This window comes from Erithacus rubecula, assembly GCF_903797595.1.
Source record: "Erithacus rubecula genome assembly, chromosome: 2".
Lineage (NCBI taxonomy): Eukaryota > Metazoa > Chordata > Aves > Passeriformes > Muscicapidae > Erithacus > Erithacus rubecula.
This window is the reverse complement of record NC_136685.1, coordinates 106,020,208-106,044,557: the sequence shown is the minus strand read 5'-3', so window position 1 is coordinate 106,044,557 and position 24,350 is coordinate 106,020,208. Positions and strand designations below refer to the sequence as shown.

Genomic DNA, 24,350 nt, shown 5'->3' with positions numbered 1-24,350 from the left:
AGACAGATTTAATTTCACTTCTGGGTCATATTATTTTGACAACAATTCTTTTAGTAGGAAGATAAGTTATTCTTACCTGGGTCTTTATATTTGATTTAGCTCACAAGTCACTGTCATCATTATATCTATTAAATCTCAACAAAAATTTTGATCTTTTCAATCTTGCAATTACCTTAATTGGAAAAGAAAACTCTGGGGAAATGAAGTCAGTTATTTAACTCACAATTAATTGTACTGATTGCAGCAGGGTATTAAAGTTCACTGAAGTGAAATGTACACTACAATTTACTGTCTGTTTCTGTCCACGTGTCAGGCTACAGAAAAAAAGACCTAAATGAGCACTGGGTGGAAAGGAAGGCTGGTGGACAGGCTGCTCAAGACTTGCACAACTTTAGGAAGGGGAGAAGACCAAAAGGAGCAGGTGTGGCAGCACCAGGAGAGTGTAGAAGAGGAGATCAGAAGAGAGGTTGTTGAAATATTGCTTGACCTAAGCATTGGGCAAGCAGCTCTTATTTTGAGGTCTGTACATACTAAGTTGCCTTTATGTTATTCTTTGAAATTATTTATATACCTGTAGCAGAGCTAAAAGTCTGTAACAGAGCTTTGACATCTGTTTATATGAGGTCTTAGTTTATTCTTACTTAAATCTTACTGATGCTGTTCCATAGATCAACCATTTTATTCTTGAATATGTGAGCTGCTGACAAATGCCATTGCTGAGTGGTTCTTGGGATGCAAACAGAACTTGAACATGCACAGGGTCAAAGCTTTGTTCAGCTTTCTGAATCATAAATTTAAAATCTTCTGTTTGTCTAGTAGAAATAAATTGGCTACTTTGCACAGGTTGAAAAACCCGTGTGTGGAATTGGACTCCATCTGGGATATTAAGGTTGTTTTCACTCACTTGGCAGGCTTGGTGAAATTTGCTACTGAGATAAATACAAAGTTTCTTACAAACCTCAACTGTTGGCAATGAAAACCTTCCAGAAGAGATGCAAACTTGGAAACCAACCCAGGGATTTCTTGATAAACCAGTGTAGAAATACTCTGGAGTGCAATCATAGCAGAACTGTACTTGTTTTTCAGAATGTAACACAAGAAGTTATGTTCTTATGTAACTCCTTCCAGATTTTTATCCATGCAGGTGTGGCCCAGGTGTTGAGATTGGGGAACATTTTTGGGCTGTAAAAGCAAGTAGTAATTGTGTGTCCACAGGTGGTGAGACACATCCTTTTCTCCTCATACCTTGGACTGGTTCCTTTGCAGAGCAGTTTGAAGCAGCTTTAGGTTGATAAATCTGTCCCCTGGATTCTGTGGCCACATGGAGCTCAGCCTTTAAGCAGCTGGATAATCCCTCCTTGGAACAAGTGTACTGGTGTAACTGGTTTGACTGGTAACAGAGGCGTGATGTCAGTGCAGGGCGCCCCTGGCTCACTGTTAGCTGCTTTCAGCAATTCCCTGAATTTCACAATAGTCACAAAACTATCAGACTGGAGCAAATGACAGGGATTATTCATGCTGTCAGAGTATAAACACAGCCTTGTGGTTTTAGAAATGAAAAACACAGACAGTTCTACTACCTTGGAATTATTGTAACCAATCTAGCACAGCCTCTGGAACAGCAAATTAGTGAAATTTAAGGTGTTGATTTTCTTTTATTCTTAAATACTGATTTTTTTTTTTTCTTATTTAAAAAAGAAACAGGGGGGACTGAACTGCCTAACAGCAGAGATTATTTAAAAAACCATGTTCCAGTTCTCTGACATAGCATCAAATTTCCATTAATCATGAAATAACTGGGTGTCATCATAATGCAGCAATATTCCAGCTTTAGCTTGTTCTGTGGGGTGGCATGAAAGTGGGTTTTGCTTTCACTGAGACCTAGGAGAAGCTTTCAGACTCACTCAGAGAATTTAGAATACTTCTCTAGACGAGTGGAATGGTTTTTTTCCTGAATTTTTCTGTGGTTCTTTTTGTGTTCTGTGTCCTCAATGTACTATTCCAGAGTTTACAAGTGGGGTTTTTGGAAAGAAGATTGCTAATATCTCTGATTTTTGCCAAATTATCATAAAGGAGCAGAAGTTATGTGGCAGGATTGGGAAGGATTGTTATGTTGGAAACAGGGATCTGGGCTGGTCTTTATCAGGCACGGGTGGCTTCCCACAGGAAGTAATTTTAAAATGTTTGGGAGTACTTGATTCAGTAGTAGACATGCAATAGGAATCGAACTGTGTGGGTGAAATAACAGGATTGGGATTGTCTGAGCCTTTGCAGAGTGCACCACTCCCAGTGGCTGGGCTGTTCTGTGTAATTAGCTGCAATTTCAGTGTTCTGCTACTGGTGTTATGGTTAACAGCGTATTTACATCCACTGAAAATCCGGGAAAAGCGTACTGAGGCTCCTAGTCGGTAGGAGCATGGAGCATTAACACGTTGCTGCTTGATTAATTCGCCGTGCTTACATCACGAGCCTAATTCTAGTCTCTGGCGCATTATTTTGGACGGCGATAAGGACTTTTGGTGGCCGGGCTTTTCCTTCCCTGCTGGGTTCTGCCAGGGCGAGGCCGCCGTGACGTCATGTGTGGCGCAAGCTGTGCCGCGTCACTCCTGCGAGGCGCGCCCTGACGTCGCCGTGACGTCACCGTGAGGCCGCGCGTGGCGGCGCGTTGCCGTGGCGACCGGACGCCGCTCGCGGGGCGGGAGGGGGCGCTGCCGCCGCCGCTGCACTGCGGCAAGGCGGGGCCGCCGCGCGCCCGGGGCGGGAGCGCTCCGCGCCTTCCCATTGGCTGTGCCCCGCGTGGGGGGCGGGGCCCTGTCACCCGCCCCGCGCCCATTGGCCAGGGCCGCTCCCCCTCACGGCGCTCCCGCCCCTCCCCTGAGGGCGGGCCCGGGCGGCGCCGGCAGATGAGGGCGCGGCGGCCGCGGACGGGGCACCCGCCGCTCCTGTTCGTCCCTCGGTGGAACCGAGCCCCCGCCCCGCTGCTGCACTTCCCGAGAGGAGCCCCTGCCCGTCCTGTCCTGTCCCGCTGTCCCCGCGCCTGGGAACCGCCAGGTAAACCCGGGAGAGCGCCCGGGAGGGGTCCCCGTGGAGACCGCCCGTGGGGTCCCCGCTCTGAGGCTGCTGCACTTGTAGGGTGTCTGAGACCGGTTTTTATTATTTTTAATTTAAACTCTTTGTAATTTTTTAATGCTGGCTGGTACGTGGGCAAGCTGCAAAGTTGCTGTTGTTCCTCTCCGCCGCCTCATTCTGCACCATCACTTCCTTGCGTTTCAGGGCTGTGGATGGCAACCTCGTGCCCATCCCACCATCTTCACCTTCCCTCAGGTTGGGCGCGGGCAGGGGCCAGGAATTCTTCACTTCGGCATTAACGATTTGCTTTAAATAATAAAAAAATAGTCGAATGGGATTATGTGTTTCCGTAATGAATTAACTCCTAGGAATCCTTTGATTTAGAATTCTGAGTATTAATAGGAATTCTTGTGCTCACGTATCTTTTTATATTGTTCATTTCAAATGAGTTGATCATAGCTAAATAATTTTGAAACTTTTTTTTTTTTTCCTCTAATTTTCGTAGTACTTCAGGAAGGGGTTAACCTGAGCTTTCATTGCAGTAACGGAGTGGATAGAATCCATAGAAGTTGCTTTTTCTCTTAAGAATATGATTTATTACAGGCTTTATATTGTTGATTTTAGAGAGTTCTTGCATGAGACAGAATCTTATATGTGCCATTATACTTCCAACAGGGCTTCCTAAAGGACAAAAAAGGCAAATATTGAATGTCATGTATAAAGGTGCAAAGAGGAGTCCCACGCTCTTTCCAGAATATAAATAAAATTGCTTTTATATGCCTGTAATTATGTCTCCTCCTTTATTTGTCTTTGCAGTGATAAGCATATAGAGAACTGTTATTGTATTGTGCAGAATAAGCAAATAAGAAACCTGTTTGAGAGACAAAGACTTGATTCTCTCTGAACGTGTCATCACGTTTTAAAGCACCTGTCATCCCTTCATGGTCCACAGGGCTGATGTGTAGTAAACTTGTTACCACTGAAGCACTCAGGATTGTTCTTTGTAAATTACAGACTTCTTTTTTTTAGAAAAAGAAACAAAAAAGAAAAATGTTTTCCTTCTCTCTTCCTCTCTTTTTCTTTGATTGCCCAGTGTACTCATCCCACAGCACTAAACCCTCAAAATGGTGATTTATGGAATACTGACATTGCTGGTAATTTTACTTGCATTAAGCCTATTTTATGGTGGGAAAGCAGGGGATTATAATACTCCATCATTTACTTATCTCACCCCAACATATTTTTAAACCAGCTGCTCCATGTGTACAAGAAGCCAGCTCTGTGTTTCATAACCCCTGGGGTTTGCCCCTGGTGCTGACCTGTTCTGGCCGGGTTATTTCTCCTCCTAAGAGCAGAAACAGGAGCTGCTCAGGGGCTGAAATGAGATTGCTGCTGTCATCTGTCTGCACAGTGGCAGGGACAAGGCTCCACCACAGTGACACTGCTTCAAAGTGCTCTCAGGGTCAGGGATAAGGACACAGTGACTTCAGGGGCTGATCCACTTTCACCTGCTAGTGCCATCTATTTTATTAGGAATTTTGGGCTCCTCTAATCTGTGAGGATCTGTCTCTTTTAAAACTGGCTGTCTGGTATGTTTTACAGCAGATTTCATTTAGATAGAATTGCTAAAAGTGTATGAAAATTTCTATAGGACTTCTGATTTGTGCCTTCTTTTCATCTTTTTAAGTCTCATGACTGTGGGGAAACTAAAGAATTCTCTCCGTGGGTTCTGGGGTTTTTTCCTCCTGATTTGATTCAGCTGCTCTTTTGAGAGGATGAAAGCTGGTTACCTGCTGCTGTGATTTCTGTTTCTACCAACAAAACAAGCAGGAAAAAAGGGCTGGAACAGCTTCTAGAGGGAGAAAAAATCAGAGCTATTTTGTGTGTTTTAAGCATCTTTTCTTTGTAAAAGAGGCTGGTGCAAAAGAAACGTCTATGTGTAGTGTGCTTTTAATAACAAGTTATCAGGTGTTTATCTCAGTGTATTTTCTCTCATTTCTCTATAATTCTTGCTTTATAGGTAAAATTTTTTTTGTGTGGCTTTTAAGTTCTGTTGTTAAGTACTTCTGTCCCTCCTGAGCTCTTTGGCCATGTTCTTACTTTGGACATGAAACTCTTAATTAATGCTTGCAGTTCTTTCCCAACATAAACTGAATCAGTGCTTTGAACTTTTCCTGGTGCTGTACATAAAATCCATTTGGAAAAAGAAAAAAACCTAAACATAATCCTGTTTTCTAAAGTGTTTTCTGCTGTCCTTATATGCTTTGTTCTGGTGTTGAGCTTTTGTCACTTAGGCTGTTTTTTCTGAGATTTTTGGAAGCCTTTCTCTTGTATTAGAGGCCTCAGAGGTGTGATTTCCCCTCTGGAAAGAGGCAGCTCAGAGGGATGGAGGATAAAACCTGCTGCTCTTGGGTTGGGTTTTGTGTTCTTTGTACATCTTCTTCTCCCTCAGGGTTTTGAGAACATGTAAATTTTATCAAAAAAGCCTCACTACTTAACTTTAATGCTGTGGTAAACATTTCCCCCAGCAATTCATGGAGTGCTGCAGGTAAAGTAAATCAAGCTTTAGCAAACCATGCAGTGAGACTTGCCAAAAACTCTTTCTCTTCTAGGCTTAAGTAGCCAAAGATGAGTCGTGGACTGTCAGAAAACAATAACTTCCCCTATGACAACAACCAAATGGTTTTGGACATGATCCTGTGTTCCCTAATTGGTGTTCCTCAGCCCATCAACTGGGACAGTGTGGCAAGGCTGGTTCCAGGATATACATCCAAAGAAGTGAGTTCACTCATAAAATAATTTATATGTTTTAAGCAATGCTTTATGGAGAAAGAGGGAGGGAAATTGAAATTAAGGTGGTTTTTTTTCCTGAAGTAATCTGCACCTAATTGAGAATGTTGAATGTGCAGTAGATTATAAAGAGGTGGGGGGGTTGTTTCTACAGAACCTGAGTGCTGAAATTGAGAAATGCATTCTGCACTGTATTTCATTAAAAATCATACAGAATAAGAATAAAAATGACTGGAAAGGAAAAAATTAAAAAGTACAATTAACAAAAGGTAGCTGTGCTGCTGCATTCCAAACTCCATAGCTAAGAGTTGTATGTGAAGGATGCCAGTACCCACTAACCCCATGCAGGTTGTAGTATCCTTACTAGGGGACTTAATAACTCTCTATACTTGTTGTTACAACTCTAAACAAGGAGGGATTACAGATCTCTATTAGGTAAAGAGTGCAGTTGCTTCTTTTTTTGATTCTACAAAATGTGGATTTATCTTTCTGTGGTTGGAGTAGAGTGGGAACAACCTCTGTATGTTTACTTCTCTTTCTTGATTGCTGAATTTCCAAGTGAACCACTCTTTTTTTATATAATAGTAATTCTGACTTTTTAATTTCTGAGAGAGTGTAAGCTAGGAAAAGAAAATGTCTTTTGCCCTTGTGATTCAGCAAAGCTGAAAGAAAACAAGCCAGTGGTCTTGACTTCCTTGCAAACCTAATCAAGTGTGTCAGCTCACATTTATAGCAGTGCTATTGGGCGTGGCTGTAACCTTGTATTTCAAACATAAAAATGAAGGATTGGGTGTAGAAGCTTCTGTGGAATTACTGCCTTTTGAGTGCTTGGCAGAGTGCTGGGGGACATCTCTGCTGCTCACCTTTCAGTGTGAGACAGCACTGTGCACATTAAATAAAATAACAATATCAGTGAGCCTTCTCCTCATATTAATTCATATGATTGATTAGTACATGTCTGGTTACTCTGTTTTTTAAAGAACTAAATGTCTCAGATATGTGGAATCCCTGTTCAAGGCAGCCACATAAAAGTGACATAAAAGTCACAGGCACCCCTTTATTTATCTCTTTATGTGTGTGACTGGCATCACAAATTTGAGACACAGTCACTATCAGGATATCCCTGTGAGGCACTGGAGTGAAGCAATGTCTACTAACCCAACCCAGAGTAAATAAATAAAACCAGCTGCTAATGGAGCCCAACACCTGTGTCTCAGGAGGAGCCCCTGTAGAATTAAGTGGATTTCTTTGTATGTGCAAGTTACCTCTGTGTAGGACTTTGCTGAACCAAACCTATCATTATGGTTGTGTTGGTACAAATTAATGGAATGGCAAGTCTTTCTAGTTCATCAAAAACAGGGAATGGGAAGTTTATAGAATTGCAGTGGAAAGCAGCAGTCCCTTTTGTCCACATTGGAATAAAGGTCATGAAGTAAATGAATAGTAATTGTGAATCAATTTCTATAGCCACTCTTAATGACATTATACCATGTTTATTGTAAAAGAATTGGTTACAAAATGAGAATCTGAACTCTCCTCATATTTTTTCTTTGAAAACTGGGTTTAAAATCAGAGGGTTTAAGGAAATGGAAGTTGAAGCAGGTTCTACTTATTTTTTTCTCTTTCTGTTTGTATTTAATTATGATAGCTATTATTTTACTGTGTTTTTATATACTGATACCACTAACTACATAGGAAGCATTTATGAGTTTGATATCAGTAACTGTTCACATGCAAAACTGTGCAACACAGTGTCCTCTCAAATCATAGTTATTAAAAATGTGCTGAAAGCTACTGCTTGATTGTCCTATCATTTAATCTTGTGACAGTGTGCAAAAAGGTTTGATGAACTAAAAAGCAGTGGAAGTTCACCTGTTGACAACCAATATAATCCCCTGATGGCTGCTGGTGGGAGTCCTGTGGAAACTTTAGCTACGTACATCAAATCCTCCTTGCTCGATACACAGACAGAGTTTGAGGAGCCTGCTATTGGGCAGGATTCCATTACTATAACTGGTATGTTCTTAGTCATTCTGAACTATATTGGCTTTGATAATCAGTATGTGCATGCTTCTGTCCTGAGGGGTTAAGTCCACCCAGGAGTAATAGTCATTCATCTTTGGAGAGTTAATATAATGCATACAACAAGGCACTTATTAGTTTAGTTTAGAAATCAATGTTTGCTCGGGTATTTTTGGTAACTTGTTCTTCCAAGAGGCATAAATCCTTCTGCTGAATACTGTTTAGGATTTTTGGTGGTGTGCTGTTAAGCCTACAGCCATTTGAAGTCATATTAAGCAGCATTATTAAAATAACTGGAGAGTATTGTGAAGAAAAGCTGCAGGAAGCTGAGCAGGTGATCCCTCGAGGGCTTCCTCTCCCAGCTACAAGCCCTGTGTTTGCCAGGGATGGGTACAGAGGAGTTGGAACCAAATGTAGATAATTTTTGCTTCAACACAATCTTGAGATGACATAAAATGTGTCTTAGTCAATTATGTGTCCTTGTAATTATTGGGCAGAAGAGGATCAAACCCAATAGTTGTAAATTCAATTAAATATTTTTAACAATTCTTTTAGTACTACTTCTGTCAGAAGCTGTAATGAAATGTGTGTTATTCTCTCATTTTCAGTACAGAGATGTTCCTGTGACTTTAGAACTTGGTAAATGTATTAGCATGAGAAATTTGCTTGTTCTCTGTTAAAATGTCTTTCACTGCAGCTTTCACTGTCCTCTTTGCAGCAGAAAAACAGCTATTTGAACTTTGAATAAAGTGTTTTCAATAACTCTAATCAAGGGATGATAATGGAAAACTGTATGTGGAGTGTCAATGCTGCAAGTGCTTCCCTTCAGCTTTCAGTTATGTGGTTCCATGGCTGATGTGGGATAAATGCTGCTGGCACCCACAGGCCCCTGTTTACAGGATTAGCAGCTTCCCTGTAGGTAGTTAATAAGCTCACTCTGCTTCTGGAACTCCTCAGACAATTAGTGCATGGGGGGTTTTTAACAGTGAAATGAGTATTAATGCAGTTAAGTCCACTAATGTAATGTTTCCTTCAACAAGATCCTAGCCTGATATTATTCTCTGTTTTCTTTGTGACTTTGGAGAAATCATTTGCTCTGATTGCAATTGGTTGATATGAAATTAGGGTAATTAATATTTTTATTTCTCACAGGCTTGAGTGAACTCACCTTCTTAGTATTTATTAAGTACTTCTACATTTCAGAATTGGGGATTTGAGACAATCCCATTTTTTAAATTTTTTTTTTTTTTTGTTTAATTGCTTCCTAGTGGATTTATTCATGTTAGCTTCTTGTTAGGATCAAGAATTTTGAGCCTGTTTGCATTTCTTTATAGTCATGAGTAACAGCAAGAAAAAGTAAATCACACCATCCTCATTCTGAGCTGGATTCTGGTTTTGGCTGAGTTATAAAAGCTCACTTAATACTTGCTAATTATAAGACAAACAGCTGGTAAGTCCCTCTGATTGCATGTCATAACAGTAAACATGCACAGAGGATAGCTTTTTACCAAGTATTGTTACAAGGTTTCAAAAGTTAATCCATCTGTAAGCTTTGGAGGGGAGGAAAAAAAAGATATGAAGAAATGCATAGTGAAGTTCAGATGTCCCCATTAATTTGTCTGTGTTGCATATTCTTGTCAGCACTATTGCCTTCAATAAATCACTTCACCATGTTCACAATGAACTTGTTAATATATTTGCAGACAGAACTCTCTCATACCATGTATTTCCACTGTCCCTTCTTTTAACACTCACACCTTTGATTCCATCCCAGGGCTCCCACCTCACCTGCAGTGAGGATGGCTTCCCCGAAAGCTGTGGCTGGAGCAGCCCTTTCCAAGGTTTTACTGGAAGTGAATCTGTTGAGTGAATCTCCCCCTTTTGCTAACTGTGCTCCCTCTATTAGAGCCTGCTAAGACTTAGCTTTGGCTGCACCTTTGGCGAATGTTTTTTCTTCTGCATCTGGTGCAGTAATTTTGCTTTCCTAAAGGGCACAACTGCTGTGTTCTGAACCATATCATTTTTGCTGTCTGCTGTAGTGGTTCAGCCTTAGATGAAGGTGAAGAGGTCTGTCTTAATCTTCTTCAGCCTCTTGCATTACTCCAGAGGGAGATGGTGTTTCTGGAACTCCCAGTAATCTGAAAGAATGTCATAATCATGGAAAATCACCACTTAAAGGGATTTTCAGTGGAAGGCAGATAAGTGCCCTTCCATTGTTAAAAAAAGATAATGATCTTTCTGACTTGCAGGCCAATCATTGAAGTTTCACATTGCAGTAGTCCATTCACAGCTGGAAAAGACATGTTCATATCCAGAACTCAGTGGATTTGGTGACTGAACTCCTGAACTTCACTAGGTTGTTGTGTGCACTTTCCACTGCTTGTAGCACCTTTGTGGAGATCCAGCTATTTCTGTCCTTTATTCCTGGAACAGCCTCAGTGATGTAGCTCTGGGACCAGGCAGATTTCCTGGTCTGCTCTCTTTGAACATTGTTTGGTATGATCAGCTGTTTTAAGCCACATGTGGGAGAAATTTGGCAAAAACAAATACCTTCTAAGAGTCTTCTGTGCTTCTCTTTGGAAGCTGCTTATTTCCAAAGCTGGCACGTGATGTAAGGAGTGGGATTAGTCTCAAGTGATGTCCTAGGAGAAGCTTTGATGTGGCAGGGTCTTGGGATCCATGTCCCACAAAGCAGACCAGAAGAGCTAAAGGAATGGGTCACATTCCCAGAAGGAAATGCTGAAGTCTGTGTGTCCCATGCTCAGTGCTGAGCCAGGAGTGGTCTGGGTTTGTAGCCAAGTGTCTGGGCAGCCCAGCAATGGTGCTGCTGTGGGCACTCAGAGCAGGAGTCTGGATTGTTTAGCAGCCCTTATGGAAGCAGATCTGTTGCTAGCTGTGCCATTGCTCCACCATGACAGCCATACTTCAACTGCATTTCCAGGATGCTGAAGAGCAAAAGATGAGGAGTTTGTGTTCTAATGCAGCCTTTTCCCCTTACCTTGAAGGAAGGCCCAGTGCAGCCTCCACAAGGAGCTGTTCTTCAGAATCTGAGAAAGGTCCTGTACATAACAGTGGAGAGAGCACTGATGAAACACAGGGGTAAGAAGAGCTTTGTGTGTTTGTTATCTAGGGGATTGTAGAATTGACAGAAAGCTGTCTAAATTGCTGACATTTATTTACTACCAGAAAGAAAACAGCTGGAAACAGACTAATGAATACTGTAAGAAATTTGGAAGGCTTTCATTGCTACAGAAATTCAAGGAGTTGGTTTGGAAATGTGTTGTGTGCAGTAAGATGTTTATAAATCTGTGCATACTGTTCCTCTGGGTGATTGATCACTGCTGTGGTAGGAATGAGAAACATACCTGGTTTAATAAAGGAATGAAACAAGACTGATACTCAATTACACTATAAAAAATATTCTTGAGCATACATTTGTCCTATGTAAAAGCAGGAAAAGAAAACTGTAAAATTTTCCCATTAATTCCAATAGCCATTCAAGTCACTTTTATTCCATCACATATCCCTGTTTTCCACACTATATAATTGCACAGAGTAATGTTTGTTTGAAACCTAAGCATCTCTCTGTAGAGACAGAATTTACTGATTCTAACTTCAAGCATTTCTTAAGAAAGAGATTTTTAATATACAATTAGCCAAATCTTTATTTCCACTGATGAAGATTGCTGTTACTGTCCTTGGTGCCTCATGATTTAAGCATCTGGTTATTCTTTAAAGAAAACTAAGAAGGGAGAACAGGTAGTATCCTATAATTAAAAGGTGACAAAATTGGGGAACAGAGCTAGAAATTTTCTATTTAATTAAATCATTCTGATTGTCTGTAGAGGATATGCATCTGTCTTCTTCACCTATCCAACAATAATTTCTATTACTAGTTAATAACTGCAATTTGTTTTCCCTCTGTTAATAAAACCCTGTTGGTGACATCAGTGTTACCAATGCATGACCCAGAGCTGGAGATGGGATCGTTGGGATTTGATGTCCTGATTGGCTCAGGCTCCTAATTTGCTTTGTGGCTTTTTTTCTTTGGAGGCCAAACATGGTGATCCATGTGTGTGATGAAGCCAAAAACCTCAAAGAAGATTTTGTGTGTCCCCGAGACCTTTTGATTTCAGAGATGAAATACTTTGCTGAGTACCTGTCAGTGGATGCCCAGCGCTGGGAGGAGGTGGACATCTCTGTGCACTGTGATGTTCACATCTTTGACTGGCTGATAAGATATGTCAAAAGGAACTCCAAAGAGTCTGAGGCTAATGAAATGCCCACTTTAGGTAAAAGCAGATAATTTCTTTTAGGTTCATTATGTTCTGTACTAATTGAAGATGAATGGTTTTGATGCAGTTCAGCCCCAGTCTGTTTCTGGCTGGTGTTAGAAGAGTGTCACAACAGAGATCCTCTGGTCATTTCAGCAGATGGTTCTGCTTTGCCAACATTGACAGCTTTGAGAAAACATGCTGAAAGTTGAAGTAATAAAAAAATCCCAATGTATTTTGGGATCTGATGTTTTTAATTAAGACTCTTCAGACCTCTTCTGACCCAGGACAGAGTGGTAGATTTTAAATGCTGATGATTGATTTGTTTGTTTCTCCTCTGCTCTCTATTGGTACAATTGCAATATTTTCTAGCATTTCAATGCAATCCAATTCAATGGTAGAAAAGCCTTTGTGGATTTTGAGGCAATTTTCTAATTTTTTAATGAACCTTTGCTACCACACTTTAAAATATAACTATTCTCTTGGTTTGTTTATAACTTGCAATGTGAAGGACATGCTGAAGAAATCTCAGCTGGGTGTGATGGCTACAGATGGAAGTTAATCTTGTGTAATTGTTTAGTCATTATATCCCTGTGATGCCTCCTTTTTCAATTTTAATAAGGTTTGCAATTTTAATCATTTTTCCAGGTTATAATTGTACTCTGACCACTGAGTACCAAACAAAACAAAAGTTTGTTTCCTAAGATGGTTAAAATGTTCTATACACTAGAAGGTGGAATGGCAAGTTGATTCCTAAAATAATAGGTAACTCAGGTGCTAAATATGAAAAGGGAGGGATGTGATATGAAATTACAAAAAAAAAAATCCTATAAAAAACCCTGCCTTTGCTCTGTTGCTTTCTAGAACCATCAAATGTCATCTCAATCCTTATTTCTTCTGAGTTTTTGAAGATGGACTCATTAGTAAGTATTAAGAAAGATTGATTTTCTGGCATGAGGACACAGTTAATTACCAGGTGTCTTAACAGCTTGTTTGTTGTGCTTTGGCTGTTACATAAACAGGTGCTGCAACGAGAACATTTTAAGAATTTTAATACTTTTCCTCTTCAGTGCAGTAATCCAATATTTGCAGAATCTCAATGCAATAAACCTTAGAGTAAGTTATTTCTAAATGTGATAGTGTGATCTAGAGTGCTTGTTTTGTATCTTTTTTACATGAATTATATGCCTGCAATTTAGGGTCTGATTTTTCCAGCTCTAAATAAGGAATAGCTGCTGACTTTATTAAAATGTTGGTCAAAAGTTCTGTCATTGGGGTGACCCACAGTAAAGCACAGCTGATGATGTTGAGATCTTTGTGTTTTGTGATAGTAGCAAGCAATTGGCAAATTACTGACATTTTTGGAGGAGAACATAAACTAAGTCCTGTTATTTCAGCATCTCCTTTAGGCAAATCTGAGGCTTGTTTTTTATTTTTGAGTAAAACTGAAATAGTTTTCCAAAACACACTTAAAATAAAAGTCTTGAAGCAATTAGTGTGGAGGTTTTTTTGTCTAGAATTCCTTAACATTCATATTTCTATTTTTCCTAGGTAGAGAAATGTATTCATTATTGTCACAAAAATATGAATGCTATTGTAGCCACACCGTGTAACATGAACTGTATCAATGCTAATCTTGTTACACACATTGCTGATCTCTTCAGGCACAATGAGTTGGAAGAGCTGAAGGACAAAAGAGACAAATTTAAGAGGTAACTTTTTTTGTCCTGTAATACACTTCTGAAGTGCTGTTGAACTTTGGGATCTTATTTCATAACAGCTAAGACTGTGCAATTTGAAATTTTATATTATATATATTCTCATGGAATGTATTTTTAATGCAGAATACCATGGTGTGACTTAAGAATTTTATATTAAAATTATGAGCAAAAGGAAAGAGCTTTTATAGGAAATGAGTAAAAGCAAAAGCCACACTGGGAGCATGGCTTGGGGGAATTATTCATGAATTCTTCACTGGGAGCAAGGATTAGGAGGAGAAACCTTTTATGGGATGACATGCTCCTAATTGGTAGAGAATGACTTAGCTTCAGCATCCTGTGAACTTGGATGTTTAGACTTAGAATTCAGGATGGCTGGGAAGCTGAATGGTTGTGCTGGAATATTCTTTGATATATCAGGACCCCAGCTTTGTATCAAGATATGGGCCAATTATTGGAGTGCAGACTGACAGACAAGGAAGATGAAAGTAAGGGAGGATTTTAGTAGGGGATGAAAGCTTAATTTTAGAATTAAGTGCAATTTCACAGCAATATTCACTAATAAAAAGTATTTTAGTCAAGGCAGAAGCTGGCAGTTAATACTGGCAAGCATTTTAATAAAGAAAAAAAATTAAAGTATCCCTTTTGCCACACTTGTGTAAAAATGAGATGAACAGGATAATTTATGGGAAAATTATGTTAAAAGCTAGATTCTGTGAGTGACTTTGCTTATCAGAATGTGATTGTTAATCTCAGTATGCATAAAGCAATATTCAGTTTTTTTCTAATGAGTGAGCTGTGTTGATGTCATTAATAGTAAACTTTTCTGCAAGAAGATTGAGAGACTGTTTGATCCAGAGTATGAAAATCCAGATTCTAGAGGAAATGCAGCAACTTTATACAGGTATGTTTTTTTCCTATGGCTGCTTCAATAGCAAAGACAGTCCCTGTTTTTAAAAGTCCTGCTTTTACTCCAGTGCTTTCTTTCCTTCTTTCTCTTTCTTTTTTTTTAAATCTAGGTGTTGTTTATGTAAAAAGCTGCTAACCAAAGAAACTGAAAGGAGAATTCCTTGTGTACCAGGAAAAATCAACATAGACCAACACGGGAATATTGTCTATGTTCATATAAGGTAGTGAATATGTACATGTATAAAATGTTTCTTCAGCTCTGATTTTGGGTGGTTTTAGAAGTACTAGGTACTTAAAAAAATTAAGTCATAGATATGTGAAGAGTGTTTAAAGCATCTCAACTTCTTGTATTACCTAGCAAAAAATGAAACAAGGGAGTATGATTATGATGATGTATTACTGAAATTCATTCAGCAGTGCTGCTGTTGAATAGAAATGGGAAAACTGCAGCCATGATTACTAGGAGGGTTATTTTTGGGTTGCACTGCTTTAAATAGAAGATACTCAGCTAATTCTTTAACCAGATGGTTTTAAGATGCATGCAGTTGATGACAGATTGAATTAAATGCTGCATTTCTGGAAGGTTTTTTAGTGAAGGATAGAGACTCCACCATAGCTAAGAACAGCTAAAGAGTATTTTATAGTCTGACTTTATACTGTCAAATCAAATCCCTACCTGCTTAAAGACTGCTATAAATAAACTTTGCCAGTTGTTTTTCTGTTCCTGAAGTATTTATCAGGGGAGCTTGCAGGACCTGTTCTGTATGAAAGCCTGCTTCATTTGGCACAAATGTTTAACTGAATTCTGTTAGTCTGATCCATGGCTGTGAACAGCTGGACTCTCCTGTTAATGAAGATCAGTCCATGATCAGCTGTAGTTCCCTCCTTCCTCACATGCCCCTTTCAAGGAGGGTGGTGGGAGTTGATATGGAACTGTTTTGGTTGCTCTGAATAAAATAGATCTGATGAGAAAGGTCTCCTGTCATTAATCTCCCAAGTTCTTCCAAGGTGTGGAGTTAAGTTCTGCCTAACATCTACATAGAACCAAGTTCTTGTACCCCTGTCCTGATCTGTTTAAGATCATTGGTGATTAGTCACATAAAATTCATTAACTGAATTACTTCACTTAAGCTGAGTGTATGTGGCTGCTCTGCAATTCCCAGCAGATAAATGTGCAGGGCTTTAAAGTTACTCAGAGGATTACCTAGATTCTAATTATTTGCCTTGTGCTACTTGTGATGCTTTGCTACACAGAATATGTTTACTGAGAAGTGATGCTGGCCACTAAGGAATTCAGGCTCTGAAGCTAATACAGTTCTATCTTTAATGATTTAAAAATAGTTTTCTATTTCTTGGTGCTCTAGTGGTGCCTAGAACTTAGTTCCAATTGGAAGTTTGGTCTAGGTTAGGCACACATTTAGAAAAATGGTTCAGGCCAGGGCTTAAAATTGGGAGGAAATTTTATCTGCTCTTTCTGAAGTTAACATGCCCCACTGCAAATTGCATGTTCTCTTTTGAATTCTGAAGAGGAGTGTCTCATTTGGTCACAAGGAAGGAACAAAGTCCTGTATTTTTGACACTAGAACTGCCAGGTATGTACCTTCATCAGAAGGGCATGAGCTTGTGTCTTCAAACTGTATTTCTTAACTAAGTAATTACTGTTGTGTTGCAGGTAGATAGAAGATGTTTATTTTAGCCTGTAAATTTGCAGTATATGGGATCTTGGGATGAATCAAGCTCTAATCCTTTGTTAGGAGTGAGTTTAGGACGTTCTGAAAAAACAAAGGCTCTTCTGTCACGCTCTGAATGTAGTAATCATTGTGTTTCATTGTATCCCTCCTGACGTAACTAGTGGAGGCTTTTCACCAGTGTGTTTACTGCTCTTTCTCCTCCTCCTGTTTCTGTTGGCAGGACCAAAACAGAGTCAAGACTCTGATGTTTTATTTTTTCCAGAGACAAAACCTGGGAAGTGCATGAGTATTTAATTGGCCTTCACGAGGAGCTGAAATCCTGGCGGGATGTTTATTGGCGTCTTTGGGGGACTGTCAACTGGCTGACCTGCTCAAGATGTAACCAGGTTGGGTCATTTCACTTTGGCTTGTGGTGGGTGAAGCAGGGATTGCAGCTGTTTGGAAAATATGTGGTAATAAAGTTCTGTACACATTCTTTACAGTTTTTACTTCCATGGGTTATCTCACCTCTCACTCTCTGTTTTTGCTAATGTAGCCTTTCCTGTGCACTGAATTCTCCCACTGCCAGTACCACTCGCAGCCAGTTCTGTATCCAGGTGTAGCAAGTGCTCTGGGCTCCTCTGGCACAGGAGTGTATCCCTGCTGTAACCAAAAAGTTCTTCGGTTTGACCCTACAACCCTCCCAAAGGTACTCCAGCTCTCCTCTAAAAGAGCAAAACACATGGTGGGGTGGGCAACAGTATGCTAGGAAAATGGATCATTTTTCCAAAATAAGGATTGTAATTCAGAAATTGAATTTTTGTTGTTATATTGACTGAAATCAGTTCTTCCCATTAATTCCAGTATTTGATATTCTGTGTATTGCAGGGCTGCAAAGTGAGGGATCATATGGTGGAGTTTCCTCCAAAAAGTGAAGATGGGGATGCTTTGCCATCTCAAAGTGAAGAGGAGGATGCTTTGCCATCTCAAACTGCTCAGATCTTGAATGATCTGCTGTGTCACAGAGATGTTATAGTTGTTCCTTTCACTAAGGATGAGAATAGGTAAGAACATTGTATTGTGTTACTGAAATAACTTAGCCTTCAACAGTGAACACGTGTGCTTGTTATATTTGAGTTCTCTCCCATTTCAAGATGAGTCATAGGACTTTCTAAGGGGTAACTTATTTTTGGTTGTTTATTTGGGAATTGGGAAGTGAAGAACAAGTACTTTTCCTTTTAACTTTTCAAGCAGGCTTTTAGTCACCAAACCTCCATAAGCATTCACTGCTATCTTTATATTTTAATGTATTGCTATCACAATGTATGTGGCTGACTTGGAGGTCTGTCTGCTCTCTTGACACATATTGAGTAAATTAAGACTGGTTCTGAAGTAGTGGAATAGCAATATTTATTTTTGGTTTATGCATTTTTCTTGAAGTGATTCTGGTATTGGGCTTGGTGATGACAAAGGCCTTGAATGTGATGTGCTTGTAGAACCAAACACACCATGGGGCCCCAAAACTGGAGAAATCAATGCTGTGAGTGCTGATGCTTTCCCTTCCTGTTTTCTAATAATGAGGATTCTTTGAGGAAGTTCTTGAACAACTTTAAATAAAAATAAACACTGGCTGAGCATTGTAGGATAGGATAGGTACAAAATAGCTGATTGGTGAAAAGGCAAAACTTCTCCCATGTCTGCTGGAAACTTTTCAGTACATAACTTCCCTCCTGTCCTGGACTGATGTTTGGTCAAAAAATCAGCTGTAAATATTTTTATTGCTAAACTTACTTTCATCAAAATGTGAATTGACTGCATTTAATTGGTTAGTAGTTTTCAACCTGCTTGGATTTAGTCATTCCACCAAAACTTGGAGTTCAAGGTGGGAGGAGGCCTGGGAGTTACTGTAACATACCACTCCTATTTTTTAGAATTCCTCCCACTTTTTAATTTTAATTATTATTACTTCTTAGCTTAGACACCTTTTTCTCTCTTTGTGATTACAGTTTTTGTCTCTGAAGAACTGGACTTTGCAGCTGGTTAGTAAAATATTTCACTAATTTTAAATATTTGGTCTTCTGTACTAGCAGAGAACTAGCTTTGATTTTTGTCTTATTTTCTACTTAAATGAGACAAAGTATTTTTTTGCTTTAATTTGGAAGTTGCAGTATAGCAACAGTTTTTACAATAAAGTATGGCTGTAATAGAAATGAGAAATTCTTTGAATGCTTTTTATAAATGGTGACAAGCTATACTAGCACTGCATGCATCAGTTGTTAATAGTTTTTTAGGCTGACAGAAAAAGAAATCAAAATCCAAGATTTTGAGTATCTGTCTCTGGCTGGTCTGAAGTGCTTCACATCTTCCTTGTTAAGCTTCATGATTTCTCATTTCTAACATTTATCACTTAATAGATGTATTTGTATATTCGAACAATGTAAACATCAAACTACTGAACATTTCCATAATTCTGTGCTGATCTATTAGGAATTATTCACTCCATCACTGAGATAGAAAACTATGCTGGATATCAGCTCCTGCAAGACAGATTTAATATATCATTTAATAAAAGCCCAGCCTCACTTTTAATCTCTGCCTTTTCCTGGTGTTGGTTAGAAACAGCAATCCCTGTTGTCTGAAGAGGAGGAGTACACCACAGGCTCAGAGGTCACTGAGGATGAAGTGGGGGATGAAGAAGAAGTGTGCAAGAAACCAGGTGCATCAAGTCTTTACAGTCCTCCTCTCTGGAGTTGTCAGATAGGGATTTGTGGCAGCAGAAGTCCTCTGTAAGCAGATTTTGAATATTAGGTGCTTCAAAAACAAAAGCCAAAGTTACTTGAAATAAATCCCTGGTTTTCCTGTGATTGGATACAAATTACCCCACTGCTTGGTAATTTGCCATCAAAAGTCACTGGCAAACAAGAAAAGCTGCAGCTATTCATGTCTGAGAAGTCCCAGGAATTATCAAACAATTATTTTGCAGGAAACCCTCAAATTAATGAAATTTCATGTAATAAATGTTGGAAGAAAATGCAGTGATTACATGACTGCTTTTACATGCAAAAAAAATTTTGCATATTTGTCTTTTGAATGCATAGAGGAATGACTGGTTGATGGAGCTAAAATTGTGTTTGCATTGAAGCTAAGCTTTGTATGATCTAAAAAAGATTTTATTCATTTTTTAATGTGATCATGAGTTTAGGAACATGGAAAGCCAAAAAGCAACTTCTTTTCCCCCTACTAAAGATTCACTGGAAGAGAGGCAGTTCTTTGCCTCTTTGCCTTTACTCAAAGGGCAATTGGAGTTGTACCAGTTTAAAAAAATTGTAAAAAATACTGAAATTTAAAGCTGTTTGATCTGATATTGCTCAAAATTTAGTAATTTAATTAATATGTTCAAAAGCCTCATTGGATGTGCACTTATTTTTAAGTGTAAAAAATTGATGCTTTTATGTGTAATCACTCTGCATTTTAAATACATACTTGAGTTTCTGTGTATTTCTCATAGGAAAGCATTTGAGTATTGTGTGTTACCATGCCTGCAACACTTAATCAACAGGCTGATTTCCTTTTTTACACTATTTGTAAAGAAATAGAGGGGGAAAATAATTTTTTGAGAAATTCCAATTATCTAAGGGTGTGAATAATTTTTTCTTCCATTAGCAGGGAGAAAGGAGAAATTAAAGAAATCCTACAGGCACCCAAAGAAAGTGGTTTCTTCACCTGGTGTTCAGAAAAAGGAGAAGCCATCTGATAAGGTAAAATCACAGCTGTGAATCCAGGCTCTCTGGCTGGCTTAAATAATGAGGCATTTTCTCTAAGTTTTGGACTTGACCTTAAAAAACACATTAAATGTAATTTTTTTTTCTTCAACAGTCAAGTTCCCGAGATGCTTCTCCATTCATGTAAGTCATTTCCAAAGCCCTTGAGAACACATTTCAGTATCTCCCTCTTTTAATCTGTTCCTGATAACAGGGTCTGTGTTCTCTTGCAGTGTGAGCATGCAGCAGAACAAATGGGATGCCTCCAGGTCCCTGAGATTCAACCAAGATGCTCAAAGAGAAGATGGTCTGTTCCTGCATGAGTGTAGCTTTCATACAGTCATTATGCAGAAAAAAATGATCCAGCTAATTTTCTTAAAATTTACTTTAGTTACATCCCTGTAGGATGAATTTAATCTCAGATACAGCAGTGGGATTTGGGTTGTTTGTGTGATTTATGTGCTTTATTTGGAATGTCAGCCCAGAACCTACAGAGATTATAGTTGTGTCATCTCATGATTATAAAAGTATGCAGATATTTTTTCCTGCATCCCTGTGGTATTTGTTGTCTGTTCAGATAAACAGAAAAACATCCACTTCCATCTCTTTCCCAGTCTGACTAAAAATGTTCAGAATTAGATTAATTTGTTCTGCCTTTTTTTAATCTCTCCTGAGACTCTTGTGTGATTTTGCTGTTTTAAAAACCTCTGCCTCAAAACCATTTCCTGAGATTTTGATCTCAGTGTAAGTGCCTCAGGCTGATTCTGCTGTCTGCCAGGGCTGCTGAGGCTACATCAGGATTTAGGATTGTTCAAGATTTTTTATATGAACTAAAAAAAATTACAAATCCAGTATCACTAAACTCTGTGTCTGTATCTAATCCTCCTTAGTAGCAGTGAAAACCTTTGTTCTAAATATCCTTTCTTATTTCTGGCAGATCAGAGAAGAATGTCTGAGATCACAGGACACTTAATAAAAATGAGACTGGGAGACCTTGATCGAGTCAAATCCAAAGACAGCAAAGAAGTAAGATTTGTCCTGGCAAAATGTAATGTTTGCAGAGTTGAAGTGAGCCTTGGTTAACAAAAATATTAAACAGAAATGAAAATAACATCTATTCAATACTTAAGCTAAATAAGGGATTTTATCAATCTCCATTTTGTTCCAAGCATGATTTTTTGAGGATTAAAGTTTAAAATAATATTTCAAGTTCACTGCTCTAAAAAACTGTGTGGAAAATAGAATGAGTTTGAAAAATCAGTACTGGGTTGTGATAATGGACAAAAGTATGCCATAGGTTGTGCTGAATATTAGTGATTTTTATGGAAGGTCAGTGATTACACTGAAATCATGTCAAAACTTGATTATTTTTTTCTGGGTTCCAGTATGCAGGAGGCATTTATTCTAGACTTGAAGCTCAGATAAAAGCCTCAGCACAGGTCAGTGCACGACAAAGCAATGCTGAGAAGAACCCCAGGTAAGATTTTAAAATAAAAGCAAGAAAAAACTCATGGGTTTTGGGGATGTGGGGTGGTGGATTTTAAAGAAATATTTTAAAGAAAAACATGCTTCTTTTCACACACTTATTGATCAGCTTCCACCAGGTTAAGCCATATGAGGAGTAAAAGCTTCCCTTTGTGTCCCAGTAGAGCTGGGAGAATGGAACTCTTGGAGCTGTTGCTGGGGGGAGGTTCACTGCACCTCCAAAATATTTTTTTTTAATGGAATTATAGAAAACCAGAAAAGTATTAGCAAATACTTGTAGCCTGTTCTTTGTCCACCTTGTAAAACAAAACAAAAAAAACCCCACACATCAAAAACCTGCCTTAATAATGTAAAAAACCCTACATTGATAATGTAAATATGTTTCTCATGTGTTTCCAACCCAGGTCAAAAGCCCGTTTTGGTCAAAGCCGTCCAACATAAGGAGTCATGGATACATTTTAACCAGAGCTCATTTCTGCTTCCTGAAACTGCACTGCACTCTGACATCTGGAGAATGCACATCTCTGAAAGCTTTCCAGTGACTTATTTATTACTTTAAGCCTTGTAAATTATGTTGTGCTATAAATGAATGCAAACCCAATAAGGTCTGTACTTATTTTAATTGTAAATATGCTATTTCATAAAGTTAAATTTAATTGCTTTTTTTAGGCTATTGCGTTAAGTTGCATAGAAAATATTTTATAAATCTACAAAATTAAATTACCAGACTAACTTTATTTATGGGGGAAGACACAAATATGCCTTTTGGTATGCTAGAAATACTGAAAAGGAAAAAAGCAAGACTACTGAATTCTGAATGCAGTCAGCAGCATTAACCCAAGTCTCCTCGTGTATTTATATTGTGTTGTATTTGATGGGACATTTTAGGTCAGTCTTCTGGGGATTTGCATTTGAAGTCCATGACAATACCTGTGACTTAGACTAGTTTAAGCAAAATTTTCATGCAGTTCTGAGGCTTCCTTGTGTACATCACTCAACTCCCACTCCTCTGAAGGTGGGTAGCAGGTAGGGACTAGACCTCCAAAGATGCTCTCAGTGTCATGATGGTGCAGCATTGCATCTTGCATGTGAACCACTTGCTTTTCTTGTATATTAAATCTCTACCCATCCCCATTCCTGACCCCTGCTGCACAGGAATGTGCTTTGTTCCCTTCTAAAACCCAGACCTTGTGATGCAAAGCAGTTTTGTCTCTAACTAATGCTATGCCACTAAATTTCTGAGCAGATCTGCTATTAATTCTGCATCTTTCATCAGATGTATCATCACAAGGATTGTGCATGTAGATTTTTTTGGGTCTAGTTACTCCCTGAAACCTGCCTGATTAATGCTGTTTAGAAGTCAGATGCACTTTCAAGTTCTGTATTTGGAGCAATAGAATACAAATCCAGGATTACCAAAATGAAATAACTTGCCTAGAAAATATGTTGCATATTAGCAAAGAAAATGGCAATAATAATACTATTAATGATGGCTGAATTCAAGGAAACACTTCTGACTTTTTGAAACAGGTAGAAAGAGCTCAGGGAAAGCTTATTCCAACTCCTGGCTGTACAATAAATTGTGAGTTTGGAATTAAGTCAGCAAGTTCCTGGGTGGGAGGGTGGGGTGGGGTAAGGAGAGGGAGTTTTGGTTTAAATACTCTTCTCTCTATTTGGGCTTTTTTTGTCTGTCTTGTTTCTTGATGGTTTTTAAGTGTTAGAAGACTAGGATAGCAATACTTGAAAATACTGCTGTCAAGATGGAAGATTTTTATTGAAACAACTGAAAATCAGTGTTACTTGTGTGTTTAGTCCAATGCTGTAGCAGATTGGGAGCCCAGTGAAACCAACAAGCAAAATTGGATTTCAGTGGCTTTGATTTTGGGCAGGAGCACTGTAGCTTTGCAGGAGTGCTTTAATCTGTATCAAATAAATAAGGTTTTGTGAATGCCTCAGGCCTGGTTGCAAGTACTAATGCAGTTTGAAGCACTTGTAGTCAATGTTGGAAAACTGATTGTTGTTTGTACAAAGTATTATAGGCCCCATCAGGTATGAAAAATGCAGTAAAAAAAGGTGTTTTGCTACAATTCTGTGACTTCTGATAAAGGGTTGTTGCAAATTCCCATGGTAAACCTGGCTATGAAAGTTTGCAGGCTGCATGTGTGTGTGTGTTTAGTTTTCATAGAACTACTGACTAGAAGAGAAAGGAAAATTCTGCTGGTTTTCTTCTTTGGGGAAGTGCCAGTTCTACGTGCCAGTATTGTTTTACCCAGAATTATTTTTGAGCATATACAAATAATATACTTGATGTGCAGTCTTATTTTTTTTTCCCCATGCCAATCACCTTGAATTTTTATCTTGTATTAATTTTGAAAATTCGTCTTGGTTTAATGGAAATAAACATTATTAATTTAAGAAGTGTGTGAGTTTTTTATAGATGCTTTTAAGAGCTAAGTATGTGCATAAATGTTGTTTGATGGTCCCAATCATGCATGTGTATTTGTGATTAAATTGCAGCATCCTCATGCAGGCTTTTTACCTGCCAAGAACAGAAAATCATTAAATGCAGAGGTACTCCAAATCTACAGGAACTTAAAAGAATTTTTATCTGCATCGAGTTTTGAAGCTGGATTAAAAATTCCTCAGTGAGCT

At 38.8% G+C, this 24,350-nt stretch overlaps 2 protein-coding genes across 8 annotated transcripts in view; one reads left to right on the top strand and one right to left on the bottom strand.

Moving 5' to 3' along the window:
* Nucleotides 1-24,350, bottom strand: part of USP34 (ubiquitin specific peptidase 34) — a 435,968-nt gene that overhangs the window by 249,859 nt on the left and 161,759 nt on the right. The window lies entirely within an intron of this gene.
* Nucleotides 1,950-24,116, top strand: SANBR (SANT and BTB domain regulator of CSR). 7 transcript variants are annotated; one of them, XM_079332641.1, is made up of 21 exons: nt 1,950-3,051; nt 5,682-5,847; nt 7,689-7,875; nt 10,887-10,980; nt 11,935-12,173; nt 13,020-13,078; nt 13,707-13,867; nt 14,691-14,777; nt 14,893-15,003; nt 16,736-16,859; nt 17,009-17,161; nt 17,341-17,516; nt 17,893-17,992; nt 18,459-18,491; nt 19,069-19,168; nt 20,116-20,210; nt 20,329-20,357; nt 20,447-20,520; nt 21,151-21,239; nt 21,599-21,690; nt 22,103-24,116. In XM_079332641.1, exons 2-21 carry the CDS (start codon nt 5,698-5,700, stop codon nt 22,137-22,139), a joined length of 2,190 nt encoding a protein of 729 aa, XP_079188767.1. In that variant the 5' UTR covers nt 1,950-3,051; nt 5,682-5,697; the 3' UTR covers nt 22,140-24,116. The 7 variants fall into 7 exon arrangements, 6 of the variants coding, with proteins under 6 accessions (XP_079188767.1, XP_079188770.1, XP_079188768.1 ...); XM_079332642.1 differs by having other exon boundaries at nt 2,912-3,051; nt 20,119-20,210; nt 22,103-23,307; XM_079332643.1 differs by lacking the exon at nt 17,009-17,161 and having other exon boundaries at nt 2,912-3,051; nt 22,103-23,307.